A 12255-nucleotide genomic window follows, 5' to 3' on the forward strand; every position below is an offset into this window, starting at 1 on the left:
AGGGAAGCTGGCAGTAAGAGACGGCAGGTATCAAGTGGAAGCTCTCTGTAGAAAGCCCCTGGGAGTTTGAATTCCTGTACAGATGAAATGAGGCCATGTGAGTGAATGCATTTTATTTATAGATTTATTTTTTTTGGTGCTGGGTCTTCATTGCTGTGTGAGGGCTTCCTCTAGTTTCAACAAATGGGGGGCTACACTTGTTGCAGAGTGCGAGCTCTAAAGATGGGGCTCAGGAGTCGGGGTACTCAGACCTTTTGGGGGTCTTCCTGGACCAGGGACAGAACTCATGTCCCCTGAATATCCAGTTGGATTCCTAACCACTGGACCACCAGGGGTGAATGCACCTCTGTGAATGCACTTTATAAACTCTAAAGCCCCTCGTGAACGAGAGGTAGTGGTGGTGGGTTTATCATCATGGGGGTTTAGTTGCCAAGTTGTGTCCGACTCTTTGCAACCCCATGGACTGTAGTCCACTAGGCTTCTATGTCCATGGAATTCTCCAGGTGAGAATACTGGAGTGGGCTTCCATTTCCTTCTCCAGGGGGTCTTCCCACCCGGGGACTGAACCTGGGCCTCCTGCCTCAGGCGCACTCTTTACCAGCAGGGAAGCCCTTGGGTTTATCACTGAGTCATTCCAAGGAATGCTCTTTGACACCCCCTCTGCCTGCTTTTCTCCAGGCCCTGGGCTGGACACCAGGAATACATCGGTGAATGGCACAGACCATTCTCTGCCCTCAGAGGTCTCATGTGAGTGTAAAATTTTATAGGTTGCACGGTCACCAAGTCCTGAACGCCGTTGCCGCTAACAACCAGCATTGTTTGGGTACTGGCAGTGGGCCAGCATCTTCAGGCATTTCTCAAGGCTTGGTGGGGAAGGTGCTTGGCAGGTGCCCCCAAGCCATGCTCTGGCACCTCCCTCAGCATCAGCCACCTGGCCACTGTAATCAACACGCAAGAGCCCGGCTCGGGAGGACAGCAGCTCTTGTCCCTCTCCTCTTCCTGCTCGGAACGAGGCAGCCCCAGCTCGCTCATGGGCAGTCCCGGGTCCAGCCTAGGATATCCGCAGTTCACCTGGAGATTGTTTCTGAGGCCTGGGGCAGCGTGCTGTCAGAGGCAGCCAGGCTTCCGGGGATGCTCCCAACCCTGCAGGAGGCTGGGAAGCTCTGCCCTGTGGCCCCACTCCCTGGTCTCTTCTGGCTCCTCCTCTTGTTGCCTTTTGCTGTGGAAGAGCCTGAGAATTCTCCATAAATTCAAAAGTGCTTCTGCCTCCAGGACAGCAGCAGTGGGAGCCCCGTAAGGGATGGGGTGACTTGTTTATGTCTGAAAGTGAGAGTGCTAGTCATTCAGTCAAGTCCCACTCTTTTGCAACCCATGGACTGTAGCCTGCCAGGCTCCTCTGTCCATGACATTTCCCAGGCAAGAATACTGGAGTCGTCAGCCATTCCCTTTTCTAGCAAAATCTTCCTGACCCAGGAATCAAACCCAGGTTTCCTGCATTATGGGCAGATTCTTTACCATCTGAGCCACCTGGGAAGCCCATATCTGTGTCTATGTGTCATTTATTCATAAGATGAGAGCTGCTAGTCCCAGGAAGGACCTGAAAGTTGTGTATCTTTCATCCGAGCTAGACAGAAGTAAGTGGAGCCGTTTATACAGACAGTCTCCAAGAGAGTCATTTAGAACTGAGCTAAGCCTACAGTCATGATCACAATCAACCTTCAACAAATATAGGAGGGAAAAGGTGAACAGGAATGAACATTGACAGAAGCCACAAACTGCAGAATCAGGCTCTCAGGACCAAGACAAAGGGATCATCAGATTGAATATAAAATGAATACAAGCATATTTAGTAAAAAGATATCCATACCTCAGCACACTGTATCACCATTGCACAAACTGGAAAAGACCGAAAATGAAAGTGCAAGTGTTAGCCACTCAGTCATGTTCCACTCTTAGTGACCCCATGGACCAGCTCCTCTGTCCATGGGATTCTCCAGGCAAGAATACTGGAGTGGGTAGCCATTCCCTTCTCCAAGGGATCATCCTGATCCAGGGATCGAACCCGGGTCTCCCAAATTGCAGGTGGATTCTTTACCATCTGAGCCACCAGGGAAGCCCCTGAAGAGAGCTTAGCCAAAGCCAGAGGAGGACAGAGATGGGAAATATGCAAAAAGCATCACACTCCACACCAGCCAATAACGCGCCTTCTTCTGTGCTTTTCTCTTACAGATATTTGGGGTCTGGGTCTGGATCCTGGTGGCAGCCACGCAGGTAGCCAGCCCGCTGCTACAAGGATGGGTGATGTACGTCTCGCTCACCTCTTTCCTCATCTCCCTGATGCTCCTGTTGTCTTACGTGTTTGGATTTTACAAAAGATATGAGTCCTGGAAAATTCTGGTAAGAATCCGGGAGAGAGACCCAGGGCCTGAGGCTCCTCCCAGACCGACGTCCTGGGCGTGGTTGAGGACAAACACGGATGGGAGGAGGAACCAGAGAGGCCTCCTGGGCTGGGCCCCTAGGGAATCTCGACATTTCATCTGAATGTGTTTACTGTAAGATCATGATGCTGGGAAAGACTGGGGTCAGGAGGAGAAGGGGGCGACAGAGGATGAAATAGTAGGATGGCACCATCGACTCAAAGGATTGTAGCCATGAATCCTGGGAAACAAACTCACTCAGAAGGACAATGCAGATAGTGGAGTGCAGTTTATTACTCCGGCGCGCCCAAGGCAGAGTCTCCTCTTAGCCCAGGACCCCGACCAGTTTTTGTAAAACCTTGTATATCCTAAGTGTACATGCCCAAACCCACCTCCCCAAATGCCCCGAAACTAGTCTGGACAAAGTAAAAGAGAGATAAGATCAAAGTTAACCCATGATTCACGTGTCATAAGCCTAGAGAGTTAAACAGTGGACTTTTATCAATAGGCCTGTGGCGATACCCCATAAGCATAATGGGATTTACGACTTTGTTCTGTTACAGAGATAATTACCATACTCTTTTAGGTGACAGAGAGTCTAGGTATGAGTCCAGAGGCTCCTTCATCCGGGGCGTCTAGTTTTCCATTGGTATGTCGTTTCTATAGATACTGGGCATGTAGCTCAAAGTCCACAGTCCAACCCAAGATGGAGTCCTGCTTTCAAGGTGGAGCCTGTTCTGTCTGTTTCCTCCTTCAAATGGACATAAGTTTCAGCAAACTCCAAGTGATAGTGAGGTACAGAGGAGCCTGGCATGCTGCAGTCCAAGGAGGTGGACATGACTTAGCAGCTGAACAACAACTATTAGAAAGGGCTTCAGGAGTAAAAGGGGCTTCCCTGGTGGCTCAGAGGTTAAAGCGTCTGCCTGCAATGCAGGAGACCTGGGTTCAATCGCTGGGTGGGGAAGATCCCCTGGAGAGGGAAATGGCAGCCCACTCCAGGACTCCTGCCTGGGAAATCCCATGCACAGAGGAGCCTGGCAGAGTACAGTCCATGGGGTTGCAGAGTTAGACACGACTTAGCTACTAAACAACAACAATTAGATGGGATTCCTCTGCCGGATCCTGCTTTGTATTCCCTCCACTGCCTCCCTTTATAGGTACACACGCACAGCCCAGCTCCTCCCGTAGCAAGCACATTCTGATGCATTTCCCCTCTGATTTTAATTTATGGTAAAATAATTTGAGCAGTATTGAAAGAAATATAGTAGGAAAAGAATAATCCCAATCTCAACGTCTAACCACAATCACCTATCACAATTCGTTCTTCCCTATTCCTGGCAAATTTCGTATAAAATGTATAAATCTCACTGAACCAATCATTTTAGATGTAGAGTCTTTCATTTATTATTATGCCATCCATTAAATATTTTTCATGTCATCACACCATCCTGACAACCATTAAAATATTTCTCTATCGAACAATTCAAAACAGAAGTAGGGAGGATTGTATTGATATTATGGGTCCTCATGTAACCATAACCCAGATTCCAGCATTTTCAAGACTTTATCACATTTGCTTCACCTAGCTTTTTTTCCCCTAAAGAATCTTAAAGTAAATCCTCAACACCATGTCATTCCATTCTACATGTTGTAGCCACACATTCCGGGAAACAAACTCACTCACAAGGACAATGCAGATAGTAGAGTGTAGTTTATTACACGGGCGCGCCCAAGGCAGAGTCTCCTCTTAGCCAAGGACCCCGACCAGCATTTATGAAAATCTTTTATACCCCATGTGTACGTGTCTGAACCCACCGTTCCAAATTCCTTGAGACTTACATAAACCAAGGAAAATACAACCCCAATAAGCCCATCATCCACGTGCTATGTGCTCATGTGCTCACACAGTTAGCCAATAATCAATAAGCCCGAGGTTACACTCTGATAGATACAGAAAAATTTATGGCCTGTCTGGAGGAAGGGGTGATTAGTGTATATTTTCTCTTAGGCGATGAGTAACCTAGATACGATCTTCAAGCTTCCCCTGTCTGGAGGGGGTCTTATCCTTCTGTTGTTGTGTTCATAGGCACTGAACACAAAGTTCAGAGTCCATTGGAAAGGTGGCCGAGCATGATCAGCATGAGTAGGCCTAAGACGGAGTCCAGGCACTATGAGTTCCTTCTTCATACACACTTCACTGCAGAATGCCTCCAAAAAATACACAAGCTTTCTTACGTTATCAAACTTACATAAAGTTAATGGTAATTCCTCATTATCATCAAAGGCACAGGTCACAGTTCTGGAAAGTTATAACTGTCCCCCATTCTAACACAGTCACTACCCTGGTGGCTCAGACGGTAAAAGCATCTGCCTATAATGCTGGAGACCCCGGGTGGATCCCTAGGTCGGGAAGATTCCCTGGAGAAGGAAATGGCAACACACTCCAGTACTCTTGCCTGGGAATATCCCATGGACAGAGGACCCTGGTAGGCTATAGTCCATGGCGTTGCAAAGAGTTGGACACGACTGAGCGACTTCACTTTCTTTCCCATTATGGCTGAAATATGTTTTTGCAGTCGACCTGTTTGAATCAGGGTCCTCACCAGGCCCACTTGCACTTGGTAGTAGTGATTCTTGAGTACCTTTACTCTATTTTTCAATAGGTGGTTGCCGAACCACGAAAGACACCGGGATTCTTGGCCTCCGGGGGAGAAGAGTTCAATCCGGGGCCAGTGACGAGGCTTGATCGCTCAGAACTTTTGTGTAATAAAGCTTTATTAAAGTATAAAAGAGATAGAGAACGCTTCTGACATAGACATCAGAAGGGGGCAGAAAGAGTGACCCCTGCTAGCCTTTAAGTGGTATGTTATATGCCTATCAGCAAGCTGTTAATTAGAGAAAGGAGGTGTCTCAAAACTCAGAGACTGGCGCCAGGCCCCTCACCCCCAACATGCATTTTGAGGGAACATTGACACAAGGTGAGTTGTCCCGAGCCGTGAAATGATTGACATGAATCTTGAAGAGAGGCAGGTTTCCAAGCAAAAACAGTCTCAGTAACGTAGCTTAAGAGAGCACTTGCATGAGTAAAACATTCTGGTTTGTCAAGTCAGTTCTGAGTCTTAGGCAGAACCGACTTGAAGACGGAGTCTAGGGTAAATAAATACATAGCTCGTTAACATAGCGTAAGACAAACATTTGCAAGAGAAAAACGCGTTGCTCAGCTCCAGGTTTGAGAAAAGTTAAGTTCAGGTGGAGCCTGTTGTCTTCATGGCAGCAGAGAATTTTAAAAGAAACCTCTTTTTAAATTTGTATAGAGAAGGGGGAAAAATCTAACACTTGTTTGTTTCCTCCTGCCGCTTACTGCTGCTGCTAAGTCACTTCAGTCGTGTCTGACTCTGTGTGACCCCATAGACGACAGCCCACCAGGCTCCCCTGTCCCTGGGATTCTCCAGGCAAGAACACTGGAGCGGGTTGCCATTTCCTTCTCCAAGGCATGAAAGTGAAAAGTGAAAGTGAAGTCGCTCAGTTGTGTCTGACTCTTAGCAACCCCATGGACTGCAGCCCACCAGGCTCCTCCGTCCATGGGATTTTCCAGGCAAGAGTACTGGAATGGGTTGCCATTGCCTTCAACTGTCTGACACTTGCAGCCTATTTCCTCCGTTTGGAGACCCCTGGCCTTCCTGCACCCTCTCACTATCATGGTTCTCCCTGCCAGTGACTTGATGAAAAAACTGGGTGGTCAGCTGTCCTGTAGACCAGGGGTCCCCCACCTTCAGGATCTAATGTCTGATGATCTGAGGTGGAGCTGATGCAATAATAATAATAGAGATAAATTGCACAGTAAATATAATGCACTTGAATTATCCTGAAACCAACCCCCCACCCATGGTCCTTGAAAAAAAATTGTCTTCCACAAAACCTGTCCCTGGTGCCGAAAAGGCTGGGGACCACTGCTGTAGAAGGTCCCACATTTTGGTTTGTTTGCTTCTTCCTGGTGTGATTTGCTCCTCTAGTCCCTGAATTTTCAGTAAGCCAGAAGTTAGTATCTAAAGGCTAAACTGAAATGGGTTAAACCTTTCTGGCAAGGATGCTTCATGAGTGTCTCCAAGTCACATCACACATGGTGACTGGTGGTCCTTCTTTCACTGTGACAACCTTACCCCTTCACTCTTTTCTCCAATGTCCTCTTTCATCTTCTGATGAATATTCTTTAGGGGTTGCAAAATGCCAATTTGCCTATTATGATATTCCTTCCAGAATACTATGGTATTCTTATGATGTTAAAGAACACTGCTGAGAGTTTAGCACAAAGGTTCAAAGATGGATGGAAATCTAGAGTCAGATTAGCCCGACTCTGCCATGTGTTAGCTAAGCCTCGGTTTTCTCATCTTTAAAGTGGGCATGTTAATAGTAGCTGCCTTATGAAATTAGCTGGGAAGATGAAATGACACAAGTGTGTACAGTTAGGAAAACACCTAGCAAACAGCAGGCCTTCATCGCACTAACAGTTGGGGAGCACAAGCTTGGTGTTAATGTGGCCTGGTTTCAAATCCTGGCTCAGCCTCTAGTCACTGACTTTAACCTTGGACTTCTATTTCCTCAAAATGTCATTAACAATAAATAGAACCAACCTCATAGTTCACAAGGTTAAATGAGATAAATGAGGAAAAGATTTAGCCTACATTTTGACCGGGAAGAAGCACTCAATAAATCTTGGTTCATACTGGTATTGACATTTATTTAATCCACTATTGCTCACAACCTAGAAATCGCATTAGGAACACTGTGAAAGCAAAAAGCGGGAGTTTCGGGAGCAGGCTTGTCTCTTTGGCCCCCTCTGGCCAGAGGCTGAGTCAGAGGAGAAGGTGTTACCGCTTGCATGCCCTCTGCTGCATCTTTCCAGGACAGCCTGTATCACGGGACCACGGGCATCCTGTACATGAGTGCCGCCGTGTTACAAGTGCACGCCACCATCGTGTCAGAGACCCAGGACCTGAAGAACTACTATATAAACACTGCAGCCTCGGTGAGTGCTGGACAAGGGCACGGCGGGCAGCACCAGGGAGGGGAAGCCAGGGGCTCAGTTCTGTCTCCTCTGGAACAGATGACCCTACATCCTCAGACTGAAGGAGCCTTGCGGGATGGGAGGGGTGTGTGTGTGTGTGTGTGAGAGCGTGTGCGTGCACACAGATGCACTGGCAGTCAGGTGTGCCCAAGTTCACAGGGTGCCAAGCCCACGTGTAGGTGTCATCTCCCCTCCTGGTGGCTCAGACAGTAAAGAATCTGCCTTCAATGCAGGGAGACCGGGGTGCAGTCCCTGGGTAGGGAAGATCCCCTGGAGAAGGGCATGTCTACCAACTCCAGTATCCTTGCCTGGAGAATTCCAGGACAGAGGAGCCTGGCAGTCCATGGGGTCGCAAAGAGTTGGACATGACTGAGGGACTAACACTTCACTCACACCAATTACACTGCCCTCAGAATATGTTTTTTCAAAAGATAAATTTTCCAAAATGCACATCTCTTATTGAAAATCCTTAGGACTTCCCTGGCAACCCAGTGATTAAGACTTCAGCTTCCAAGGCAGGGGGCGTGAGTTCAATCCCTGGTCCGGGAGCTAAGACCATCATGCCTCATGGCCCCAAAACCAGAACGTAAACAATAGAAGCAATATTGTAACAAATTAACCAAAGATTTTTCAAAATGGTCCACATAGAAATTTATTAAAAAAATGAAAGAAAATCTTTCAGGGGCTCCCTTTTCTGGTGGAATGGACCTCAGTTCCTCATCACTGCTCAAGTTCCTGCGTCTTTCTATTTCAGTCCCCCTATTTCCATGGGGTTACATATTGGCTGATGGAATCCAAGGCAAGGTGGTCCAGACGAGTTGTGGGCCGAGCAGAACTTCTGGACCCCGGGGTCACTGCCTGCCTGCCCGACAGCCTTTCCAGGCCTGAGTGTGGCTGTTTCCCTCTCTTGGGGGGATGGCGCCCTCAAGTGGCAGGTGGCTCACACGACAGGTGGTGGGCTCCTCCAGTGTGAGTCTGTGAGCCCACAAGTGCTCCTAACCCTCCTTACTCCTTCTCAGGAAGATCTAAGGCCCAGGCTGGGTCCCACTCCATCAGCTCCAGTCTCTGTGGCCAGAAAAGTCCTGTGTCAGTCGGGTTGCCCAGGGATCGGGCAGCAGCAGGAGGGGGTGTGATATGGGGTGCTGCCGCCCTTGTCAGAAAGATACCAGGCCAACGCGGTGACCCTCCAGGACGCCCTTCCTGCCTGTCTGCCTCCTTGCCCCCCAGCCCAGCACCACTCTGCCTCCCACCACTCGGGGTGCTGCTCGCCCTGCTCAGGGGCCCCTGTCACACCAGCCTCCTTGCTGTCCCTGGACCCCTCTCACCTGGGCCTCGGCTTCCAGCTCCCTCACCTCCTTCTGTTCTTTTCTCACTTGTCACCTCTCGGTGAGGCCGCCACTCGGCCCCACGCAGAGTGGTAGCTCCTACTTCTCTCCTGGTTTATCTTGGGTCTTTTCTGCATGTGCCGCTAAAATGCAAGTTCCATGAGGACAGGAAGTTTGAATTTTTGTTCACCTTTAGATCCGTGGTTGTGCTGAAGCATGTGTGCTCATGCTAAGTAGCTTCAGTCTTGTTCGACTCTTGCGACCCCATGGACCCTAGCCCGCCAGGCTCCTCTGTCCATGGGATTCTCCAGGCAGGAATACTGGAGCGGGCTGCTATGCCCTCCTCCAGGGGATCTTCCCAACCCAGGGACTGAACCTACGTCTTCTGTTTCTCTTGCGTCTCCTGCCTTGCAGGCAGATTCTTTACCACTGAGCCACCGAGGAAGCCCATAGCAGATGCTTACAAGATATGTGTTGAATGAATGGATGAAACAGAGTGTGACTGGACGGGGCGGGCAAAGGGAAGACGGAGTCCTCCGCTGGACCGAGAGACCATTAGACAGTGCAGCCGGGTGTCTTTGGGGATGGCTTTGGACCCGGCCGTTGGGGAGGGAGGGGCCGGGGGGAGCACAGGTTTTGGGCTTAGGTAGCTGGACGAGATGAGGATCCTGGGATCAACTGGGCTTGTGAGGGAATCTCAGGAGTTCAGTTTGACCATAGAGCTTGTGGGGCCTCTGAGCCTCGGAAGATCTAAGAGGTGGTGCGTAGAATCGAGTTCTGGACCTGTGAGTGAAACTGTCATTTGAACACAGACTGTGGCTGAAGGTGGAGGAAGGGGAGAGTGCCCAGAAAGAGGCGAGGGCACCCAGGGTGGGCATGGAGACGGGCCCACTTTATGGCAGGTAGAGGGGCCCAGGTCTGCAGGTGAGAGAGCTGCTGCCCAGCCACCGTGGGACGAGGGGGTGGAGTGCTTCAGGGCGGGTGGAAGGGCTGCCCCATGGCTGCTGCCCTCAGGCCAGGCAGGGCTCGGGCAGACAGCGGGTGAAGCAGGGTCAAAACAAGGGCCATCCAGGCTGCCATGGGCCTGTGTGGGGTTTGGGAGTGGGTAGTGATTGCCAGCATCTCTAAGGCAGTAACTCCCCGGCTCTTCCAGTTCTTTGCCTTCATCACCACCCTGCTCTATATCCTGCATGCCTTCAGCATCTATTACCACTGAAGAAGCAGGGGCCCAGGCCACGTGGAAGATGCTCTTTCAAAACCAGGAGTGTCAGCTTCCAAAACTGGTTTTCAACCTTCGCCATCTGGATGATAAACAGCTCGCCATCGATGACATCACGGCATCCACAGACCGTCTTTTCAGACTGAGCGATGAAATCACGCGCTGGCAGATGTTTGGACATTTTAATTCATTGTGATGAATATGAAAAGGCTGGTGGGGGGAGGACTCGGTTGCTGTTTCATTTTGTTTTGTTTCGCCCAGGGAAAGTAACTGTCTCATGGGATTATCTGACAATGACCCTCACTCTTCTAGAAAACTAACATCTTATGTGGAAAATTCCAGGTCTACCACCATGTTGCCCGTTTGGGGGTCTGCCTCGGCAACGAGCTCCCCCACAGCTGACTGATGAGAACCTTCATTATTTTCTTAAAATCAAAATGGTGCTGTCAATGTCTTCAGTTCTGAAGAACCACAGACCTTGCTCCTGGCCCGGGATCCTGCCTCTTCATCGCAGTAGCGGTACAAACCCGCTACCCCCTCCCACACTGCCTGAATCCAAGTCATGTCCCCTTGCTCTTTCCTCTATGGTTTTAGGAGCCAGGGGAAATCTGAGGGTAGGTTTGTGGGGAAAATAAGGGACTGACCGCAACATTGTTATATACCAAGACCAGGGAGGGGAGGAGGGGCCGGACAGGGAAGGCTGTAACCCATTTTTCCGATTCTCAGTAAGTCAGGCTGCTCAGAGAACTTCAGGGCTGCAGGACGCCTGGGTCAGGCCTCCAGACCCCACTCCTTGTCCCTCACAAAAGACCATCAAGGAAGCAAGAAGGACATTACGTGCCAGGATTCTCCTCTGGGCTCCGGTTACACAGAGGATATCAAGGAGGCTGGAAAGGACCCCATCCCAGGGTCCCTGCTCTTTCACGAGGCTCCTCCTCACAGTGGTCCAGCTGGGTGGGGCCTGGACCGTCCAGCCAGCCTCCTGCAGCGAAGGGCTTCCAGGGGGCCAGGAAGTCCAAAGGCATTTGTGCTCCAGGGCATTCTCAAAGAAAAGGCACAGAGAAACGTAAACTCACGTGCTGGATCCCTAACTGAACTGTTTTCAAAGGAAGGCTGTGCTGTCTGACGGTTCTGGCCCTGAGCTGGGGGTCCAGGCATCTGTCTGGCTCAGTCTCTGAAGAGAATCAGTGCTCAGCCCCCAGCTGCGTGGACCTGCTGCCATTTTGAAATGCAATAAGTTATTATGTGGGAGTGATTTGTCTGAGCCGGTTCGAGGGCTTAAAGTTTTGGATCGACTTTTTTCTGCTCCTGGGGGAGAGAGGGTCAGGGAGGCAGGGGGATGACCAGAGAGAAAATTGGCTTCATGCCTTGATGGCTCACCTTCTAATCACCCCATAGCTTTAAAAGCCACCATTCATCTGTGACTTTCCGGCCTGTCATCTGTCTGGGATGTTCAGTATTTCCTGAGCAGTCACATCCAAATAAAAGTGGTTTCTACAGTGTAACGGCTGGAGCTCATCTCTTTTGTGGCCTCACCACTGGGGCTGGCCACCACGGCACAGGTCCCAGTGGCAGCTGTACTGAGGCCCCACACCCCCAACCCGTGGGAGGGGTCCAAGGCCCAGCCCACCCAGCCTTGCTTCACGGGCAGCTGCCCCACGATGCCACATCTGGCCCCAGAACTTGGCTTTGTGGCATCATTTCCACTTCAGTAAGAATGGTTTTCCTGATGGCTCGGCGGTAAAGAACCGGTCTGCCAGTGCAGGAGACACAGGTTCAGTTCCTGGGTGGGGAAGATCCCCTGGAGGAGGGCATGGCAGCCCACTCCAGTATTCTTACCTGGGAAAGCCCATGGACAGAGGAGCCTGGTGGGCTAGAGTTCATGGTGTCACGGAGAGTCAGACACGACTGAGTAACTAACATACGCACAGCTGGGCTAAGGTGTAAGTATGCGGAAGTGGGGCAACATTAAGCTGCATCACGTCAAGATGCAGTTATGCAAGATTGAGATATGTCAAGAGGTGTTATGTCAAGGTGCGGATGGATTAAGAGGAGTTGTAGCAAGATATACCTGTGTTCAGGTGTACTTATAGCAAGTTATTGCAAGGTGTAGGTCAGCTCTGGGGCACCTGTAGACGCAGTGCAGCAGCGGGATGGACCCTGTGATCCCTGTAAGTGGGATCATTAAAGACTTGTGTCATCAAACTTGGCAGGAACACACCAGGGGCC

The 12255-nt window shown here is 50.1% G+C and overlaps 1 protein-coding gene across 1 annotated transcript in view; it reads left to right on the forward strand.

The window, feature by feature from the left end:
• Positions 1-11531, forward strand: part of MALL (mal, T cell differentiation protein like) — a 32754-nt gene extending 21223 nt beyond the window's left edge. The window contains exons 2-4 of the mRNA XM_040267554.1: positions 2230-2397; positions 7321-7443; positions 9961-11531. Of these exons, the coding sequence (XP_040123488.1) occupies positions 2230-2397; positions 7321-7443; positions 9961-10023 (354 nt within the window). The 3' untranslated portion in view covers positions 10024-11531. The remainder of the gene's footprint in view (positions 1-2229; positions 2398-7320; positions 7444-9960) is intronic.
• Positions 11532-12255: the final 724 nt, after the last annotated feature.

This window comes from Oryx dammah, unplaced genomic scaffold (genome assembly GCF_014754425.2).
Source record: "Oryx dammah isolate SB20612 unplaced genomic scaffold, SCBI_Odam_1.1 HiC_scaffold_25, whole genome shotgun sequence".
Taxonomy (NCBI): Eukaryota; Metazoa; Chordata; class Mammalia; order Artiodactyla; family Bovidae; genus Oryx; species Oryx dammah.